Genomic DNA, 21,299 nt, shown 5'->3' on the forward strand with positions numbered 1-21,299 from the left:
GAAAGTTCATTGCATTGAGCTCACTCATTAAAAGAATAAAAAGTCACCTAACATTACATCTCAAAGCCCTAGAAAAAGAACAAATCAACATCAAAAGCAGTAGAAGACAGGAAATAATTAAAACAGAGCTAAAATCAATGAAAATTTAAACAAAAAAATCAACAAAACACAAAGTTGGTTATTTGAAAAAAGTAAATAAAATTGATAAACCCTTAGTTAAGCTAATAAAGAGAAAGAGAGAAAACTCAAATTACTGAAATTCATACAGAAAAAGGAAATATCACAAAGGACACTACTGAAATAAAGACGATGATCAGAAGCTATTTTGAAAATCTATACCCTAATAAAACAGAAAACATTGACAAATTTTCTGGAGACATATGACCTACCCAAATTGAATCAGGAGAACAGATAAATTTCAAGCAATGAAATTAAAGACACCATCTCAAAAGCCTACCAACTAAGAAAAGCCCAGGAGCAGACAGATTCTCAGCTAAGTTCTACAAGACCTTCAAAGAAGAATAACTCCAATACTTCTTAAATTTTTCCATGAAATAGAAAAGGAGGGAACCCTTCCAAACTCATTCTGTGAAGCTGTATTACCCTGATACCAAAACCAGACAAAGACACATCAAAGAAAGAAAACGAGACCAATATCCATAATGCATCTACATGCAAGAGTTATTAATAAAATCCTGGCAAACTGCATACAGAAACATATTAAAAAGACAGTGCACCATGATCAAGTGGGATTCATCTCAGGGATGCCAGGTTGGTTCAACACATGGAAGTCAATAAACGTGATTCATCACATCAACAGACTTAAAGACAGGAATCACACGATTATCTCAATAGAAACAGGAAAAGCACCTGACAAAATTCAGCATTCATTCATGTTCACAACACTAGAAAAACTAGGGAGTAAGAACATACCTCAACATTGTAAAAGCTATATCCAATAAACCCAAGGCCAACATCATTCTAGATGGAGAAAAAATGAAAGCATTCCTGCTAAAAACTGGAACAAGACAGGGATGCCCTTTTTCCCCACTCCTCTTCAACATAGTCCTGGAAACCTTAGCCACAGCAAACATACAAAAGAAAGAAATCAAAGGGTATTGAATAGGAAAAGAAGAACTCAAACTACCCCTATTTGCCAATGACATGATTCTATATTTAGAAGACCCCAAAAATTCCACCAGAAAACTTCTAGAATGAATAAATGATTGAATTCAGCAAAGTAGCAGGATATAAAATAAACACCCAGTGGCTGGGGATTTAACTCAATGGGTAGAGTACTTGCCTTGCATGCACAAGGCTGCCCTGGGTTCAATTCCCAGCACCACCACCACCACCACCACCACCATAAATAAATAAATAAATAAATAAATAAATAAATATCACCCATAAATCAATTGTGGGTGATGAATCAATTGAAATAGAATTTAGAAAACTATCCCATTCATAATATCCTCAAAAAAAAAAAAAAGAGATTTGGGAATCAAGCTCTCAAAAGAGATGAAAGACCTCTACAATGAAAACTACAGAACACTAAAGAAAGAAATTGAAGAAGACCTTAGAAGATGGAAAGATCTCCACGTTCCTGGATAGGCAGAATCAACATGGTCAAAATGACCATACTGCCAAAAACACTATACAGATTTACTGCAATTCCTATTAAAATCCCAATGACATTCTTCATAGAAATAAAAAAAAAGGCATGAAATTCATTTGGAAAAATAAGACATCCAGAATAGACAAAGCAATCCCTTAGCGAGAAAAGTGAAGGGGGAGGCGTCACAATACCAGAACTTAAATTATACTACAGAACCTTAGTGTTGGCACCAAAACGGACACAAGACCAATGGTACAGAGTAGAAGACATAGACAAACCCACATAAATGCAGTTATATCATACTGGACCAATGCACCATAAATGTAGACTGGAGAAAAGATAGTCTCTTCAACAAGTGATGCTGGGAAAATTGGAAATTCATATGTAGCAAAATGAAATTAGATCCCTATCTCTTACTCTGCACCAAACAACTCTAAGAGTATCAAGGACCTAGGCACTAGACCACAGGCCCCGAGCCTACTAGAAGAAAAAGTAGGCACAGTTCTCTACCATGTCGCTTAGGAACTGACTTCCTCAACAAGATTCCTAAAGCACAAGAAGTAAAATCAAGAATTAATAAATGGGCCCTGTGTGGTGGTGCATGCCTGTAATCCCAGCAGCTCAGGAGGCTGAGGCAGGAGGATTGTGAGTTCAAAGCCAGCCTTAGCAACTTAACAAGACCCTAAGCAACTCAGCAAGACCCTGTGTCTAAATTAAATACCAAAAAGGGATGGGGATGTGGCTCAGTAGTTAAGCACACCTGAGTTCGATCCCCAATACCAAAAAAATAAAAATAAAATAAAAAGAATCAATAAAGGGATGGTATCAACTAAAAACCTTCACAGCAAAGGAAACAATCAAGAATGTAAAGAGAGAGCCTACAGGAGAAAATTTTTTTCAGGTGCACCTCAAAGCACTAATCTCCAGAATATACAAAGAACTCAAAAAACTTAATACCAAAAAAACCCCACAAATAACCCAATTAATAAATGGGCTAAAGAACTGAGCAGACACTTCACAGAAGAAGAAATACAGCTGCTTAACAAATATATGAAAAAATGGTCAACATTTCTAGCAATTAGAGAAATGCAAATTAAAACTATACTGAGAGGGCTGGGGCTGGGGCTTAGTGGTGGGGAATTTGCCTAACACATGTGAGGCACTGGGTTTGAGCCTCAGCACCACATAAAAATAAATAAACAGAATAAAGGTAATGTGTCCATCCACAGCTTTAAAAAAAAAAAAAAAGAAAAGAAAAGAAAGAAAAAGAAAAAAAGAAAGAAAGAAACCTATACTGAGATTTCATCTCACTTCAGTCAGAATGGCAATTATCAAGAATACAAGTAACAATAAGTGTTGGTGAGGATGTGGGGAAAAGGGTACAATCATACATTGTTGGTGGGACTGAAAATTGGAGCAACCACTCTGGAAAGCAGTGTGGAGATTCCTCAGGAAACTTGCAATGGAACCACCATTTGACCCAGCTATCCCACTCCTTGGCATACACCTGAAGGACTTAAAGTCAGCATACTACAGGGACACAGCCACATCAATGTTTACAGCAGCTCAATTCACAATAGTTAAGCTATGGAACCAACTTAGGTGCCCTTCAACAGATGAATGAATAAAGAAAATCTGGTATATATACATAATGGAATATTACTCAGCTATAAAGAAGAATTTCGAGTTTATGGCATTTGCCAGAAAATGGATGGAACTGGAGACTATCATGCTAAGTGAAATAAGCCAATCCCAAAAAACCAAAGGCCAAATGTTCTCTCTAATATGCAGATGATAATATGCTATAAGGGTGGGCAGCAGGGAAGAATAGAAATTCAAGGAGAAGACAAAGGTGAATGAAGGGAAGGGGGTGGGATAGGAAAGACAGTAGAGTGAATCGGACGTACTTTATGTTCATATGTGAATACACAACCAGCGGAACTCCCCGTCAGTTTCAGCCACAGGAATGGGAAGTCATGCTTCCTGGATGTATAATCTGAGTACATTCTGCTGTCATGTATATCTAAAATAAACAAATTAAAAAAAATATGAAACCAAAGAAACAAATGTCCCTGCTGTCAATTCAAGATTTTGGGGGGACCTTCATACTGTTTCTACCTAGGTTCTGCCATTTGCATTCCTTCCTGCACTGCATGAGGTTCTGCCAGGTCACATCTTGGCTGATGCCTGTCATTTCCTTCTGTTTGCTAGTTGCCACCTGCATGGGTGTGGGGTGGCCTCTCGTTGTATTTTCCTAATGACTAATAATGTTGGGTGTCTTTCCTTGTGGTTACTGGCCATTTGAACATCCTCTTTGGAGAAATATTTATTCAAGTCTTTTGCCCACTTTTAATCAGGTGTGGAAGCTCTCAATATATTTGAGATATTAATCCCTTATCACATACATGTTTTCCAATAGTTTTCTCCCTGTCTGTGAATTGCCTTTTTACTCTTTTGGTATTTTTTCTTTTCTTTCTTCTTTTTCACAGTACTGGGGATTGGATGCTAGTCAAATGTTTTATTTTTTGAGACATGGTCTCACTAAATTGCCCAGGTTGGCCTTGAATTTGTACTCCTCTTGCCTCAGCCTCCTGAGTATCTGGGATTACAGATAAGTGTCACCATGCCCGGCTGATATTATCTTTTGATGTACAAAATTCTTAACTTGTTATGAAGTCACAGGGAAAATTAGAAAACACCTTAGATAAATAAAAATGAAAACACACACACACACAAACACAACCCACGAAAACTCACAGGACGCAGTGAAGGCAGTGCCAGGGGAGACTCACAGCTATCCATGGGGACATCTAGGACCAACCTAAGGAACTGAGGAAGGAGGAGGGAACAAAGCCCTGAGCTAGAAGAAGGAAGGAGACCATCCAAATGAGCAGAGAAAACAGAAAATCAGTGAAACCAAAAGTTACTTCTTCATAAAGATCAAAAAAAGTGACAGATTCTTAACTAAATGAAATAAGGGAAAAAAAGAGAAGACTCAAAATTACTAAAATCAGAAACAAGATGGGGGGCTGGGGATGTGGCTCAAGCGGTAGCGTGCTTGCCTGGTATGCGTGTGGCCTGGGTTCGATCCTCAGCACCACATACAAAACAAAGTTGTTGTGTCTGCCGATAACTAAAAAATAAATATTAAAAAAATTCTCTCTCTCTCTCTCTCAAAAAAAAAAAAAAAGAAAAGAAACAAGATGGGGATGTTATTACCATTCTACGGAAACAAAAAGAATTATAATACAAGAATAAGAAGAGAGTGCTGTAAGCAGCTGCGCCATGCTGCATGGAATTGTTCCAAGTGCAGCCTCAGCCCAGGCGGGGCCCCCGAAAAGTGGGTCTAATCACATGCAGGGCTCAGGACGTGCTGGCAGCTGCTGCCCAACGCCTGCACAGGGCTCCCTGCTCCTGCACTGAGCTGGAGCCGGGCAGAGCAAACGGGTGCTGGGCTCCAGGCTGTGGTGGCTCAGGGAGCAGTGCTCTGCTGCCCCGGGAGCAATGCGGGTATGTGTACATGTGCATGTACATGTGTGTGTGCACGTGTGTGCATGTTCATGTGCGTGTGTATATGTGTGCGTGTACATGTTCGGGTGCGCACGCGCACATTTCCCTGGGCCGTCCTGAGCAGCACTGCTGCAGGGGTCTTTGGCACTGCTGGCTCCCTTCCTCTTCCCACCTGCTCCTATATTGTGTGAGGGGTTGTGCATCTGGGCTGCACCACTTAGGAGGGAACGAGAGGCCAGTGTTGTTATCCTGCCCTTTCCCTCGTCAGGGTGCAGCCGTTGCTCTAAAGAGAATAGTTTGAGAGATTTTTTGCTAAGATCAGCTTCAGGGTTTCTGTTCCTTTGAACTCTGTTTTGAGGCTCAGCCTCTGGAGCCCAAAGTCTTGCTGTGTGTAGCCTCCTGGTCAGTGGCCTCCCAAGGCTGGAGGCAGCTCACTGACCAGTGAGAAGCATGAGGGCACGACAGTGTGACAGCCCGGGGCTGGGGCTGGGGCTCAGCATTACACTCTCACCTAGCACTTGTGAGGCCCTGGGTTCGATCCTCAGCATCACATGAAAAAATAAATAAATGAAATAAATGGCAGTGTGGCAGCACATGTCCTGCAGTGGGAGCATCTCCCTGGGACACCAGCCTGTGGCTGTGACCTTGACTGTTGGGGAGCCCCAACTTTGACTCTAGTGGGCTCTGTGACCAAAAGGTAGGAAATGGGTAAAGTCAGGGTGTTCTCCTTGAGTGCTGGGGCCACCAGCAGTCTCCAGGATGCAGCCCTTACGTCGTGTGCCTTCTGGAATCTATAGAAAGGCTGAGGAGCAGATGTAGGAAGACCTCCACCCTGAGGACAGTGCCACCCACATGTGCCACTAAGTCGTAGAGGAAAGGGAGGAGACGTCTCTCCAGGTGAAGTCTGGGTCACAGCAAACTGTGCCACTGGGGCACTCTGGAGGCCAAGGAGGACCAAACCCCAGCAGTGGTTGTGGGTGCCCTGAGAGGCCATTTGTTCCTCTTCAGGCCCTAATAGTTGGTCAGGCTTGGCAGCAACCATCCCGAGAAGGCTGATGGTGGCTCTGAGGGAGCTAAGTGCTGGCCCCGGCCAGGATGGGGGGGGAGGGAGAACGTGAGGAGCTCTGCACGTGAGGCCTGAGCAGGCCTGAGGGGTTGGGGACAGTGCTGGGTTCACAGAACCACAATTATTAGCGCTTGGCAGCACCTAAGAATGTCACATTTCAAACCATGGGCAATATGGTCAGGGGAGTTGGAGACCCCGGGCCTGTCCCAGCCCTTGTGGAGATGGCCTGGGCCCTCTTCCTGCTGAGCCCAGGCTGCATCACTGCCCCCAACCCCTCAGGCCTGCTCAGTCACCCTCTAGGCCTGGCTCTTCTCAGGGTCTCTTGGGCTCGTGATCCCATTTGTGGTGGTGATAGAGGGTTCGAGCTGTGTCTGAGGGCAGCCTATTGTTGATGAAAGAAACTCCTGTGCACATGCAGGTGTGTGTCTGGTGCCAGGTGCTGGGCGGACTGGCAGTGGCGGGCAATGGGCAGCAGGGGGCGCCCAGGCCTTGCGCATGCCTTGGTCAGAACTTGTCTAGGTGCTAGCTCCAGGTGTCAGGAGCAAGGGAGGAGCTGGAGGTAGAGAGGGGGAGAGGGAGGAGTGAGCACAGGTCCCAAGTGGACTGCTCTTGTCTGCTCTTCCTGCCCAGCAGCCAGAAGCCCGAGCACAAAGCGGACAGAACCCTGGACGAGGCCCAGGATGCCATGTGAGACTGCGGTGGCTTTCCTACCCCCTGGCTGCTCTGGTTCCTTCTGTCCCTGTATCCTGTTCACCTCTGGGGCTCTGGGCAATTAGCAGCCCATTCTCTAGGGACGAATCTGCACAGACATTTCAAAATGAGCTCTTCTTTGCTTGTTTCTTGAATTTATACTTTGCTATTTCCAGGAGAATTAACTTAGAAGTTACATACAGTCTACGCTTTACACAGGAGATTAACTTAATTTTCTTTAGTCTGACTAGCCTAGAGGCATGCAGTAGGATTTCTCATTGCTTTGAGTGTTTTCTCATTCAGTAACTCTTTGCTGGGCATCTACTAAGTGCCAGGCATTGTTCTGGATCTGGGACACAGTAGTGAGCAGAACATGTGGGACCCCTGCATTGTGGGCCTCCTGGTCAGGTTGTTGAAAGTGGGAGGTGGAGGTACAGGCTTCTGAGCAGCATCGGGCTGGGCGAGTGATGGGGTGGCCTCCATCCTGCTGGGCTGGGGAAAGGAGTAGGAGGTCTGTATCACCAGCCGTGCGGATGGTGAGGGGTCAGACTGACTTATTTCTTGCCATTTGTCCAGTTGGTGACACTCAGATGAGGGATGGAAGGTGGGACATTGGGGAAATTTGGGGACCACAACAACCATAGAGGGTCACAGCCCAGGCCCTTGGCTGAACTGCTAGAGGCTTCCTGGGGTAAGAGCAGAAGGGGTCCAGGACCTGCACTTGCAGACAGTGCTTCCTGAGCCTCTTCTGCTCCTGTCCTCATCAGCCTCCTGTAGTCCAGGCCCCTCTTCCACTTTCCAAGCTCAGGGCACGTCTTGGGCACAGCTGAGTGTGTTGAGGTCTGACCGTCCGTCTCACAGGAGATGAGCCTGTGTCTGGGGCCACCTGTGTGTCCCTGTATCTGCTGCTTTCTGGGCTCATTACCCCGCTTTTTTTGCAGTATGGGAGTTTAAATTTAGAGGTGCTTTACCCCTGAGCTACATCCCAGCCCTTTGGAGATAGGGCCTGCCTAAGTTGCTGGGGCTGGCCTCAGACTTGTGATCTTCCTGCCTCAGCCTCTGCAGTTGCTGGGATGACGGGTAGCTCTTCATCCCTGTTTGTGTGGATCCCTTGAGTAGAGCCTGTGCTCCTGCTCCCTGTGGTCCCCCTGTGCCCGGGAGTGGGTGAAGGAGCCAGGAAATCCCAGTGAGGCTGGGGCACTAAGGGGACAGGCCCTGTGTCCAAGGTTGGGGTGGGGTGGGGGAGGCAGGGGAACACTACAAGGTGTGCAGAATCCAGGAGGTGCTCCTTGGCAGACCTAGAGGCCCCTGCTCACAGGACCCCTTGTCTTCACCAGAACTTTTGGCTGGCCAGGCCTCCTGCTGGCCCTGGACACTTCTTGTGGCTTCTCACTTCTGCTGCTCACCCCTTCCCACTTGTGATGCTGTCACTTGTGGTTTTGGCTTCACCCTTGGCCCAGAGCTTTTCCTACCCCCTCATTCCCTAGAGCCTGCACTGGATTTCCCTGCCCAGGACAGTCCCTGCCTGGGGGGAAGGCATGGGCATAAACAGCCTCTAGCCATCTGGGTGCTAGTGAGTGCTTCCTCTGCTTCGAGAGTTCTAGGTGCTCTGGGATGGGCGGGTGCTGGGCCCACGCGTGCTGGCTGGGTCTGCCATATGGCGGCTTTTACTCCTTGGCCTCCAGGTAGCTGTGTAGGAGGCAGCAGGCTGAGCCGAGGGTGAGAATGACTCATGCTTTCTTGGCTGGTGCCTGGCCCGCTTTCTGTGAACCTCTCCCCGTCTTGTCGAGGCCCATCGCCGCCACCTCCTAGGGTTCTGTGCCAGAACCACACTTGGTTTGGGTCTGTGCGGGGCTGTTCGGGGCTCAGGGTCTGAAGCCAACCCAGAGAAACACACCATCCCCACATTGGGGCAGGAGGGAGGCAGGCTGTCTGCTATCAGCTGCTCCTGGGCTTGGTTTCCAGCAGGCTGCTGATCTAAATAAGCAGGATGGCTTGGGGCTGCGGGTGTCACCTCCCTCTCTCCTAAGACTGTCCTCACCCAGAAGAGGAGGGGGAGTGTGGTCTCCTAGGGCAGCTGGGGAGGAAAGGAGAGGGACTTAATCCTGAGGGACCCGGGCTGTCTGAGGGCAAAGACTGAATCACATTTCTTGCTTTTTAGCCCTTGGTCAAACCTGCTGGGACACAGGTTCTTCTGTCTGACATGATTGAAATGAATTAAGTTTGGCATTCAAGTGATCCTTTGGGAGGCTTGCTCCTGAGGCCCTAGCTGAAGGTCTTACTGTGCACACTTGCAGCTCTGGCCTAGGTGGGTGTTGGTCACTAGTGGCTGTCACCAGGGGCTGGTGGGCCTGTGGGGTCAGGATGCTGCTGTCATCTGCTCTGGCCTGCAGGCCCCTATCTCCTCCAGAACTCTGTGGCCTCTCAGAAATCAGAGAGGGAGACTCCTGGGACTGGTCGCAGGTCCAGCTGACCCCCATGAGGACCAACCGTTGCCATTGCAGACACCCAGCTTGCTTTATCTGTGTGTGTGTATGTGTGTGCAGGCGTGTTTGTATGCTCCTGTGTGCACTGGGCAGGGAGCTGCAGGGGCTCGTGGAAGGGAGGATCTGACAGGAGCCCGCCAAACCCCTCAGGCTTGGCCAGAGGCCCTCGTGCATGGATTCAGCAGGGGATATCCCAGCCTTGGGCCTCCTGTCGGGGTGGGCCGCAGTGTGGGGGGTTTACAGTATGAACTGGCTTTCACAACTTGAGGCTGCCTGTGGGGCAGGGAGGTGACATTGTCCAAGGGCCTGGGAACTGTGTGTGGCGAGGCTTTCACCACCTGATTGCTGTGTGTGACAGAGGCCCTCTGGCTCATGGTGCTTACCTGTGAGGCCCTGCCAGGGAAGAGAGCTCCAGGCCACTCCAGCTGGTGGGCTGGTGACAGCAGAGGTGGCGCCCCCTATAAGAAGGGAGCAGCTCTGCAGAGGGAGAGGTGAACCATTTGGGCCATTTCTGCCCCGTGGCCACATGGGGTCTGGCAGAGGGGAACACTGGCTGTGGAAGCTGGCTCCTGGCCTGTCCTCTGTGAGCCCCAGGCCTGCCCTGCCCTCTCCCCTCTCCTCCTGTGCTCAGTGAGTGCTGCTCCCCTGTCTCTGCAGCTCTCCTGGAGAGCTGTCTGTCAGGGGCAGTTTGAGCTGACGCCTCTTCAGGTCTGTGATGGTCACCCTGGCAGGCAGCTGTTGCAGGTTTCTGCATGGAATGGTGCGCACCGTGATGTGGATTCGGCTCCCTAAATGTTCGTGCTGGGATTGAGCTTTTCTCTCATGGCAAAGCTCAGGTGTGGTGAGGTAGGCGCAGGGTGCACCTGGCTGGTAGCCTGACCTAAATTCAAGGCCCTGTCCTAGCCCATAGGCTAGTGGCACTGCCTTGCCACTCCTCAGGGTGCACCACGGAACAGTCTGGGTTTGGGGGATTGCTAGAGCCTGTCCTGGCCAGACCCTCAGGCCCTGCGTGGAGAGGTGTTGGCAGTAAGGAGGCCCTTGGCGCAAGCACCTCCCATGGAGTCCCGGGAGAACAGGGATTTGCAGGACACCCAGGTGCTAGAAGCAGTGCTCTTTCTGTACTCCTTCCTTCTTCAAGCCAGGGTCCATCACAGCTCTTAGCCAGTGCCGCTGGCTGCTCTAGGTGGTGTGGAGGTTCTCAGGAATGTGCTGGGTTCCATTGGCCGCCACTGAGGAAGCGGGTGCACATGGAACAGGCTCATAATAGAATCGGCGGCAATGGTAATTAAGGTTGCAAGCCGCACCGCGCTACTAAAAAACAAATTCTCTGCAGCTGTTGTGCTGACTGAGAAAATACCCCTATCGGCCAAAGTGCTATTCTTCTGATTTGGTAGAGGAAATACTTTAAAAATGATCTCACAGCGTGATTTATATAAACGGCCTTTTTTCTATGCATGAGACAATTGAGATAGCGTCTGAGTCCTTGCAGACCACAGCTTCCTCCGTGTCCCGTTGCCATGGGTTACGAAGGGAGCACATGGAACTTCAGCAGAGACGTCTGAACTTTACTGACATGCACAGGCATGCTGCCGTGTCCAGGGGTGTATTTTAGATCCGGGTGCCTGACTCGCTGCGGAAGTTTTCTTGTCTTGCAATGAATTTGGAAAAGGGGTTGTCACATGAAGCGGATATTTCTACTGACCAGCAGGTAAGATTTTCCAGCTGTTTCTTGTCATTTAAACAGGATTGTGGTAAGAAAGCTTGGCATCCTGGTTCTGCTTTATTTCAGCCTGTTTTGTGAACAGTAGCTGTGGAATTTCCAAGTGACTTTAAGTACAAATTTGCAACTGCTTTTCTCATGTCTGCATTGTGGAGCTTGGAGAGAGCACTGTGGAGTTCATGCAGGGTTGTAGGTCCCTGGCCAGAGCTAGGTGCTCAGTGGGGTCCAGCCTCAAGCCCTGGAGCCCAGCTGCCAGTGCTCTATCAGCCAGCAGAGTGTCAGTGTCTCTTTCCCTCTAACAGATTTGAAAGATGTGAGCGAATTAATTTTGTTGAAATGTTAAATTTCTAAATAAATACATGAAAGTCATGGTACTCTTTAAGTTACTACTTTGTAGCTTATGTTTTTAAGGTGTTGAGTGCTGCATGCTGTACATTCGTTACTACCAGCACGCTTATTTAACGATTGATTAGCATATGCGCTTATGAAGTTGAATGTGGTATAAAGTGTTTTATAAGGCTTGAGAGCAAATAAAAAAGTAAGAAGAGTAATTTCATATAGGGCTGGGATGTGGCTCAGTGGTAGAGTGTTTGCCTAGCATGTGTGAGGCACTGGGTTTGACCCTTAGCGCCACATAAAAATAAACAAATAAAATAAAGAGGCATTCTGCCATCTACAACTACAAAAAAAATTAAAGAATTTTTTTTAAAAAATTCATGTATAGAAGGTTTTCACCAACACTGGGTACCAATTTTAAATTCCTTTTTTGGGAATTGCTTCATCTGATTCAGGTCTTCTACAGAGATACGAAAGAGAAACTCCTAGTTCAAAAGTGACCCATGTGGGTGTCGGGTGTAGGGAAATGAACCGGCCCCTTCCCTGTAGGCGGGGAGTGGGTCTGCCGGGCAGGGTGTGGGTCAGCTGGTGACAGTACATGGGCTCCTGTGGGCTCTGACTGCCCTGTACCAGTCAAGCTGCCTTCCAGACTGGTCCTTGGGCAGGAGGTGGGTGAGTTCCCTTTTACACTGGGTGAGAAAATGAGGTTTGGAGTTGACCATCCTTACTGGACCAGCTAACCAGTGAGCTGTTTGTACAAATGTAGGTAGAACTTTCATTTCAATACTATATTAAGGCAAGTTTTATACAATTTTGTTATTTATTTCTAGTTAAAAAAATAGCCACTGAAAATCTGCCTTTGTATTTGCCTATGTAAATGATCTGGACTGCCTTTTAAAATTTTCGCAAATGCTTAAACCAGCAAATGAGCTAGTTGTTCATGTGAGCGTGTAAAAATCTGGCTGCTAAGGTCCAGGTTTAAGCAGCAGACAGTGGCTCCCTGCTGTGTTGCTTTCCCGGGTGGCTGACAGTGGCTCTGCCTGCCTGACCTGGTGGTAGGGAAGGGGCCAGGTCATCCACTGCACTGGCTCTTTGGTTCTTGAGCGACCACAGGTGCAGGGAAGTAAGGTGGAAGGGACTGTTGAAAGCAGCTCCTGATGGCCGTTCTGTGGTCCTAGGTGAGTTTCTCCTCCCTCCTTGCCTCAGGGGGCTCATCTTTGAAGCTGGGGCCAGGTCTGCTGGTCAGACTCACTGGCCACGGCTTCCCACCTTGTGTAGATTGAAGACATACATGCCCCTTTAGAAGAGAGGGAGCCATCATGATTAGCTGCCAGTCTTGGCCTCTGCAAAGGACTGCTGGAGGGGACATTAATACCCATGGCCCAAGAGAAATCTGAATTGTCACAAGAAAGCCCCCGATTTTGCCTGCACTGAACCTTCCCAGCAGTCCTCCCACTGTGGCCAGCTGTCCAGGAGTGGTAGAGCTCCAGGCCCAGCGTTGAGTGGGCTGAGGTAGGCACAGCCCCGGGGGAGCTCCCAGCCTGTCCTCCTCTGCTCTCACCTGGGACTGGTGGTGGGTGGGTGGTCCTAGGCCTGATTTGTTAGTGCCACAAATTGTCCTTCTCCTCACTCATGAAGTACAAGCCCCACAGTATTAGATGCTGGGTAGAGGTTGGTTTTCAAGGCTATTTGAGGCATATCAGGTATAATATTGGAGTGTCTTGACCTTTGTCGGCTTGGGGAGGTACCTTGGAGTGGCTAGAGTGTCAGGAAAAGAATTTTCTAGGATCCAAAGAGTTTTTCCCCCTTTATGCATTGGGTTTTGTAATAGTTTGAAATAGAAAGGGGTCATGTGGAAGAGAAGCCGACTGTTCTTTTCTAGGCGGTGTCTTGGAGTCTTATCTCCTCAGGCAGGTGGACAGGACTGTGGAGGTAGCCATGCCAGGGCTCCACCTGGAGATGGGGCTGCTGAGTCCCCTGGGGCAGCTATGGCCATGCTCACCACACAGAAAGTGGGCTTTGGGGCCTGGGGAAGGTGGATGGCTGGCATTGGAAGGGGTAGGTCGTGCTGGAACCTGGGGAAGTGAAAAGGTAGTAAGGAAGGTGGAAGGAAGGTGGCCTAGAGAAGTGGGCTTTTCAGATGTCTGCATGAGGGGCTGAGGCTGGCAGTCATGGCTGGGTGGCATGGAATGGTGTCGTGCCCCTGGTGGGACGTGAGAGGAGTGGGGCAGGGGCCCTTCAGGGGACTATCGAGAGATCTTTTTGCATTTGACTGAATCTCTCTTCTTCAGCCCATGGCTTGGTCACCACTGCCTCTCCCACGTACTGTCCTGCTGCGGCTGCTGTGGCCTAGAGCTGTGGGACTGACAGTGCTGAGCTGAGGCCAGAGCACCGGGACTAAGGGTATAGTTGGCCCCAGTGTCTGTGTCCTTGCCTGGGGGGTGCAGCCCCCCATGCATCTGTTGCCCCAACTCTACCTGTCTGTTGTCAGAACAGTTTGACCCTGGTCTCTGTTGACCCTGAAACCATGTCACCTGTCACTGCTTCTCCTCAGCTTCTGCAGTGGGCACCCTTGCCCTGGACCCTAGACCTGTCCATCTCCACTTGGACATCCCAGAGTCTGGACTCGTGTCTGGACCTCAGTTTGATTCCTCCCCCATCTCCGAAGAGGGCAGAGCTGGTCCTTTGGCATTGGCCCAAACTCTAACAGTCCCTGTCAGCAGACTGTGGGTTTGACCTTCAAAATCTACCCCACATTTACACTTTCTCAGTGCTTCGCGCCAGCCTCGCCCACACTCTGAGTGCCCATCTTGCACCCGGAGACCACGCTTCTCAACGGCCACCTTCCCTGCCTCCCCAGCTCCCATTGGTGGGACTGCCCCTGCTGTGCTCCAGTGTTGGCCGTTTGTGCCTAGAGTCTCAAGAAGGCCCTGTGTGGAGCTTGCTGGTGCTCAAGGCGCTTTGTGTGTGAGGGAAGCTTTCCCCCTTGGGTTCCTCACATACTGCCCATCTCTGTGCGTGGAGGCCACCCTTGACCTGCACCTCACAACCTCCAGAACACTGGGTCAATCCTGGACCCAGCCAGAGTTGCTGGGAAGGGGTCAGAGGACTGCTTAATGGGAGGGAGGCTCAACTCCCACCTAACTGTCCTGGAAGGTTGGCATAGGTGCTGGATCCTGGGCCTGGGCCTGGACCTTACCCTCAGGGGCGCAGCCTCAAACCATAGGCACCAGCAAGGGCAAGGAATGCCATTTGCACAAAAGGGCTGCTTCCTGCACAGACGCTGTAGGTGTCTGGTCTCCACAGCTCTGCTGTGGGAGTGCAGCCTTGTGCTGGGACCTCGTGCAAATGTCCTGAGGCCCTGCTGCAGTTCTCCTCCCCTCCCTCTGCTGATTCTCATCTTTGTCAGCCTGTCAGGTCAAAGGACTGTGCATTCTTTGTTTCAGCTAAGAATTGTTGTCGAGTGAACAGCACTTCAAAGCCAAAATGTTACACTGAATACCAAGCCTTCTTGTGGCACGTGTCACCATGTCAGTGTCCTTTGGATTTTTAAAAGTTTCACAGTGAATTAGCTGAGGCTTCACCAAGGGCAAGAGAGGAATAAATGATGTCATGTTCTTAGAAAGATGCTGTCATTGTGGGGTTTGCCCTGATTTAGTTTCTTCTGATCTTCTTGAAGGGTGAATGCTCTGGGGGATGTGTGCGCTCGCGTGTGCGCTTTTTCCTCCCCTAACTGCCATGGTGGTCAGGACACGCTGGCTACTGCAGTGCAGACTCCACCTTCACACCTCTGTCTCATGCTAACGTTTGTCACTGGGTGGCCCTAAACAGAAGTTGGTGTCTCTGGGATCACAGAGTTCTTTCTTTCTTTATTTTATCTTTTTATTCTAATTTGGTATATATGACAGCAGAATGCATCACAATTCATATTACACATATAGAGCACAATTTTTCATATCTCTGGTTGTATCCAAAGTATATTCACACCATTCAGGTCTTCATACATGTACGAAGGGAAATGTCCATCACAAAAACTGACAAACCCTTAGCCATGCTAACAAAGAAGAGAAAACTCAAATTTCTAACATGTGATGAAAAAGGAAATATCACAACAGACACTACAGAAATATAGAAGATAATTAGAAATTATTTTGAAAACTTGTGCTCCAATAAAATAGATAATATCAAAGACATCAACAAATTTCTAGAGTCATATGATTTGGCCAGATTGAATCAGGAGGATACACACAATTTAAACAGATCAATTTCAAGCAATGAAATAGAAGACTCCATCAGAAGCCTACCAACTAAGAAAAGCCCAGAACCCGACGGGTACACAGCTGAGTTCTATAAGACCTTTAAAGAAGAACTAATACCTATACTCTTCAAATTATTTCTTGAAATAGAAAAAGAGGGAGCACTTCCAACTCATTCTATGAGGCCAATATCACCCTGATACCAAAACCAGGCAAAGACACATCAAAGAAAGAAAACTTCAGATCAGTATCTCTAATGAACATAGATGCAAAAATTCTCAATAAAATTCTGGCAAATTGCATACAAAAACATATCAAAAAGTTCATTCCCCACAAGCAAGTGTGGTTCATCCCAAGGATGCAAGGTTGTTCAACATAAGGAATTGAATAAATGTAATTCATCACATCAATAGACTTAAAGATAAGAATCATATGATCATCTCAACAGATGCAGAAAAAGCATTCAACAAAATACAGCACGGCTTCTTGTTCCCAACACTAGAAAACCTAGGGGTGACAGGGCTCTCATTGTGAACTTTCAGGCTTGAGCCTGGACATGTGTCTCCTCCCACTTCTTCCTTACCAACCTGTTCTCCAGTTGTGTCTTTGCTTGCTTATTAAAAGTGAAGTGTGTGTGTGTGTGTGTGTGTGTGTGTGTGTGTGTGTACGCGCACGCGCGTGCACGCGCCACAAGCAAGTGTGGGGTGAGAACAGGAAGAGAGCGGGTGGTGACTGCATTGTGGGCTGAAAACCCCAAGTGTCCTGGTGCCAGGTCAGCCACACGGTGCAGCCCTCTGTCCAGGCTCCTGTGAGGTCTGTGGAGTGGCCCTTCCTGGATACCACTGCTAAGCAACACCAGAACTGCTCTGTGGGGACAGTCGTCAAGTTAGTGGTGGGGACTTCCCCAGGTGACCAGGCGTGGCAAGAGGGTAATAAGGAAGGCTTTCCAGGGGACATTAGTGGAGCTGAGTCCAGGTGGCAAGCTTGCCAGGCCAGGGTGCTCCATGCTGAGGTAGGGGAGATGCAAACTACAGAGAGGGTTGGGTCCTTCCCTGCAGTGGCCATCAGAGTCCTTGGACACCACCCATGATGGGAGTCATGTACCCTGTAGGACAGGTGCACCTGATGTACACACAGATGTGCAGCTTAGAAATGGGCCAGAAACAGCCCAGACCCTGGGATGTCCCTTGTGTTTTCCTTCTGTTATTTGATTATTTGATATGCTGCTCAAGACTCTTCACACTGATGGGATGGCTCTTAGAGAAGTGTAGTTGGAGCTGAAGACCGTGTGCTCAGAGAGCCAGGAGCAGGCCCTGTGCAGAGTGGGTGCTCAGAGGGCAGGAAGGGTGCTTCCTAGCAGCTGTAGGCACAGGCGGGCCCCCCCCCTCAGAGGGCCCCCCAGAAGCCAGCAAGGAATTACCTTGACTGTAAATGGTGAAGGGTTAAAAAGTCGTGCACAGTGTCACACACTTAAAATCTCAGAGGCTTGGGAGGCCAAGGCAGGAGGATCGTGAGTTCAAAGCCAGCCTTAGCAATTTAGCAAGGAACTAAGCAACTCAGTGAGATTCTGTCTCTAAATAAAATATAAAAAAGGACTATAGATGTGGCTCAGTGGTTAAGTGCCCTGGGTTCAATCCCCAGAACCCCTGTGCTGAGCACAGGTGGGACGGTGCCCCCTATGCGGGTACCTGTGCTCACCACCATCTCAAGAGACAAGTGTTCCAGAATCCATATTTTAAGAAGTTGTGTTGAACTTCAGCAAGTCCTACTTATTCTTTTGAATGTGTTTTGGAAACTCTGGGACTCCCTGAATCTCTGCCACTCTGTACTATGTCCCCTGCCAGCTAGGCCCAGGGAAAGCGTAATCTGGTCAACATTTGCCGTGTTGTTGCTGGTGACAGGGGTGGCTTGGGGATGCTGCCTCCTCTTCCCCGTTCTACCCTGCTCTCAGCACTTGCTCCCTGCGCAGTGCTGTCTCCTCCCTGAATCTCAGGTGCCTCCTGCCTGCCCTGTGCCCCTCATGGGCACTAAAATATTCATCCACATCACTTACCTGCATTCAGATTGCAGCCCCTGAGATGTTTCTTAGCTGCTTTTCCTGTCCTGACCACAGGTGCTGGCGTTGGGAACCCCTCAGGGCCACTCTGGCACTTCTCGTGCAGGGACTTGGGTATTGGTTTGTGTGAGGCACAACCTGTCACTTCCAGGTGTGTTCTTATAAATAGAATAAATATTAGACATGAAACAAAGGTAATTAGATTAATGATAATTGTGATTATTTCTTTGCAAATCAACCTCATCAGGAAAAGTTGTCTCCTGTTTCTCTGAAAGAATGTGACCTTGGAGGGGCACAGTGGTCTTGTCCAGGTAATATTGAAATGTGTCCCCATTGATTTTCCAGATGAGCACTTGGTTGATATGTAACCAGGTGCCAGGATTGAGTGGTGAGCAGGGAAGTAGGAAGCCAGGAGAAAAGGGCCAGTGCCGGCCAGTGGTCCTGTGGTCTGTTCATGTGCCTTAGGAGCAGTTCCTGTAGAGCCTGTCTCTCTTTCTTCAGGTGCTGAGTGCAGAAATCAAGGTGCTAAGGAAGACTGCCACGGGGTGGGGGATTACCTGTGACCTCTAGTTCTTACTGCCCACAGGCGAGTCCCTAGAACAGAGTGTCCACCAGCCCAACCTCCGTGGAGGTTCAGGCTTGAAAAGTGCGTTTGGAATGTCTACGCGAGCTGGGAGAGGGAAGGAAACACCTCATGGGAGGCAGAGGCAATGGCTCAGAGACTTCCAGTCTCCTGTAAATTGCCAACAAAGCTTAGTGACCCCTGAGCTCTTCTGGTGGCATCCTTGGCGTTCCCTGAGGCCTCTCCAGGGCTGGCTGCCTGTCCTCTTGGGCTTCCCTGGAACCCACCTCTGCTACTGCTCCCTCCTGCAGCCTCCCTGGCCTTGGGCCTCCTGCTCTGACTTGTTGTGACTGGTTGCCACCTGTGCTCTGCTACACAAGTTCTGTCCCCTCTCTCTGGGTCCCAACCCTCTGCTGCCACCAGCCTGGGCTTTCCAGCACTGTTTTCTGATCCCCTGACTTGGGCTTCAGCAGCTGCAGCTTTTATCATGAGACTGGCTGCCCTTCAGATCTGCCCCTTGCTTCCCATTTTGGTTGGCTGCTGCTCTCTGTGGTTTCATGGTTATCTAACGTCCGCACAGGTCTCTCCAGTGTCTGGGCTCTGCCGCTGCTCTACTGACTCTCCATCGTGGGCTCCCAGGTGCCTACTTCCATGGGCCCGGAGGGCTTTCCTGCCAGAGTGCGTGTGCTTGCTTGCTGCCTGGAGCCGCGTGCGTCTCTGCCGGGTCGACACCCCCCAGGCTGTGTGTCTGATGCCGAGCTTCCCCCGCCCTCACCTCTGTACTGCTCCCAGCTCCTGTCCTCCTCACCTCTCAGGGGTAATCTGACTTTTTAGGAGCAGTAGTCCATTAACAAGCATGTTTGTCTCTGCATTGTCTTTTTTCTATTTTTCTATAAACCTAAAACCATTTGAAAAAAATAGATTACTTTATAAGAAGTGCCTGTGGAACATCACCTTTATCTGTGGCACTGCTTGGAATGCCTCCTGCAGGTTATGCAACTGTTTGCCAGTGCTACAGCTCTGTCCCCCTCCCAGACCTCTGGTGGACACCATATGCCCATATGTCAGCACTTTGTTCCCGGCCTCTCCTGGGCCCCCAAGTGCCCTCTGATTCTGGGTGTGTGTGCATGTTTCCTTGCCCTCTCTGTTTAGCCTTCCAGACTCGCAGAACCTGGGTTTAACACAAATGGGACAGGAAGTGAACCACCTCCTTATTTGGGAAGTTACATTCTAAGTTTACTTTCCAGTGTTGACAGTGTTTCTAATTGGTTGTGGCAATACACATTTCCTTCTCCACCCCATGGGCACAGTTTGCTTCTGGTGTCATTCAGGGTTATGCTGTGGTGAGGGGTGGCCCATGGTGGGCATGGGGCAGGGTGGGTTCTCAGACATGTATGTGGGTGCCTGTGAAGCAGGCCACCCACCTCTCAGTGGCCCCACTGCTCACCGAGTGGGCATCTGCTCTTCCTCTGTCCTGTCTGACAAGAGGAAAGCTGGAAGTGGACACTGCCATGTGCAGTCAGGGGCCAGGACTCTCTGGGTGAGGATTGGGCCTTCTGGAGCACCAGCCTCCTTAGATGTGCCTGCCTGCCTGGCTGCCTTCCCTCTGAGAACCACTGGCAGCTTTTGTCATTTGAATGTCTGTCCTTCCTGCAGCACCCTGGAGGGCCGACTTTCCTGCCCAGCTGTCCTTGTTCCTGTCCCTTTAAAGCAGTCCTCCTTGCCTCCAGCCTCACAGCTCTCCAATGCCTTCTCCATGGAGGCTTCTCCCTCCTGCATGCAGTGGCCACTCTCCCACACCCTTCCAGCCAGCACCTGGGGGGTCCCACCACCTCTGGCCAGGACCTGTCCCACAGGGAGTTGGTCCTCCTGCTGGGCTTGGAGGGGGACAGTGCAGGCAAGCCCCACCCTGCACAGAGTGGACCTGGAGGCCAGTGGGCACTTGGTGGAGCCTCCTCCATGAGTGTGTTAATCACTGAGCTCCACACCCAAGTGCAAATTGTCGTCACTTGGGCCTTTCCCCAGACTGTGATGTCAGACATGCTGGGATTTGTTCTTTTCAAATGGAAATGACGGTGACTTCCCTCTGCTGGAGTCTGGCTGGGGCGGAGTTGGCTGGGGGAGGTGGGAGCCAGGCTTGACTGGTGGAGCCGTTGGGCTGGTCTCCACACCTCTGGGGATAGGCCTCCAGGAGCCAGCCTGCGAGTCTGCAGGCATTGCTGTTCCCTGAGTGCTGTCATGCGGCCTCATTAACTCATGTCTCTCTCTCTTTTCTTTCAGTCTGCAACTGTGTCTGATGGTGGTAAGTCACGATTTTTGATGTGTATTTTTATTTTTTAATGAAAATTTTAAATCTCAAAAATGTATTTGCCATTTGATGTGCTTAAGAAAGATGTTTTCTTTACCCTTCCTTGTCTGCCTGTGGGAAGCTGTCAGTCCTTGCTGGGGGCCACTTTCAGGTGGCTGTGGCCTGTGTTCCCGGAGTGAGTGGCAGATGGCTGCCCTGGGCTGTGCTGCATCGCATACCTGTATGACAGGTTGAAGCATGCTGTGCTGCTTCCTGGCCATACAACCAGCTGTTGAACCAGCCAGTTAGGATTTCAAAGTGCTTGCTGAATTTGAGCAATTCTGGAAATTTGAAGGAGACTCAGTCAGTAAATGCCCTTCTAAGGAGAAGTTTAGTGGATGAACTGAGAGCATGGGTGAAGAATCGAAAACTTGCTTTCTGTCTTGAAGTGGGATTCTTTCACTGGGATAGATGCAAAAAGGAAATAGCCAGAAATGTCTTATTTCACTTAGATGTCTCCAAAGAATCCTTGTAATTTTAGTTCAATGATTTTTTTTAACTCTCCAAAATTGCCTGGAGAGCTTTGCCCCAGCCCCCTGGCTTCCTATAGTACTTGTAGAAACCCTCATGCTCACTTCTGCTGCTGTCTTCTGTGGTCTTTGAGAGTGAGCTGCTGATGTCCCCACAGGTGCCCACACTTTATTTTCACTTCTGT

At 49.2% G+C, this 21,299-nt stretch overlaps 1 protein-coding gene across 6 annotated transcripts in view; it reads left to right on the forward strand.

Annotated features, from left to right (window-relative positions):
• Rgs12 (regulator of G protein signaling 12) overlaps positions 1–21,299 on the forward strand; it is a 108,320-nt gene that overhangs the window by 44,046 nt on the left and 42,975 nt on the right. For 5 of the 6 annotated variants that reach the window (XM_078020923.1, XM_078020924.1, XM_078020925.1 and 2 more), the window contains one exon: positions 20,578–20,599. In XM_078020923.1, coding sequence (XP_077877049.1) covers positions 20,578–20,599 — 22 coding nt within the window. Of the gene's footprint in view, positions 1–10,832; positions 11,076–20,577; positions 20,600–21,299 lie in introns of those variants that run through there. The other variant, XM_040292739.2, reaches the window with a different exon arrangement.

Source organism: Ictidomys tridecemlineatus, chromosome 9 (genome assembly GCF_052094955.1).
Source record: "Ictidomys tridecemlineatus isolate mIctTri1 chromosome 9, mIctTri1.hap1, whole genome shotgun sequence".
Classification (NCBI taxonomy): Eukaryota; Metazoa; Chordata; class Mammalia; order Rodentia; family Sciuridae; genus Ictidomys; species Ictidomys tridecemlineatus.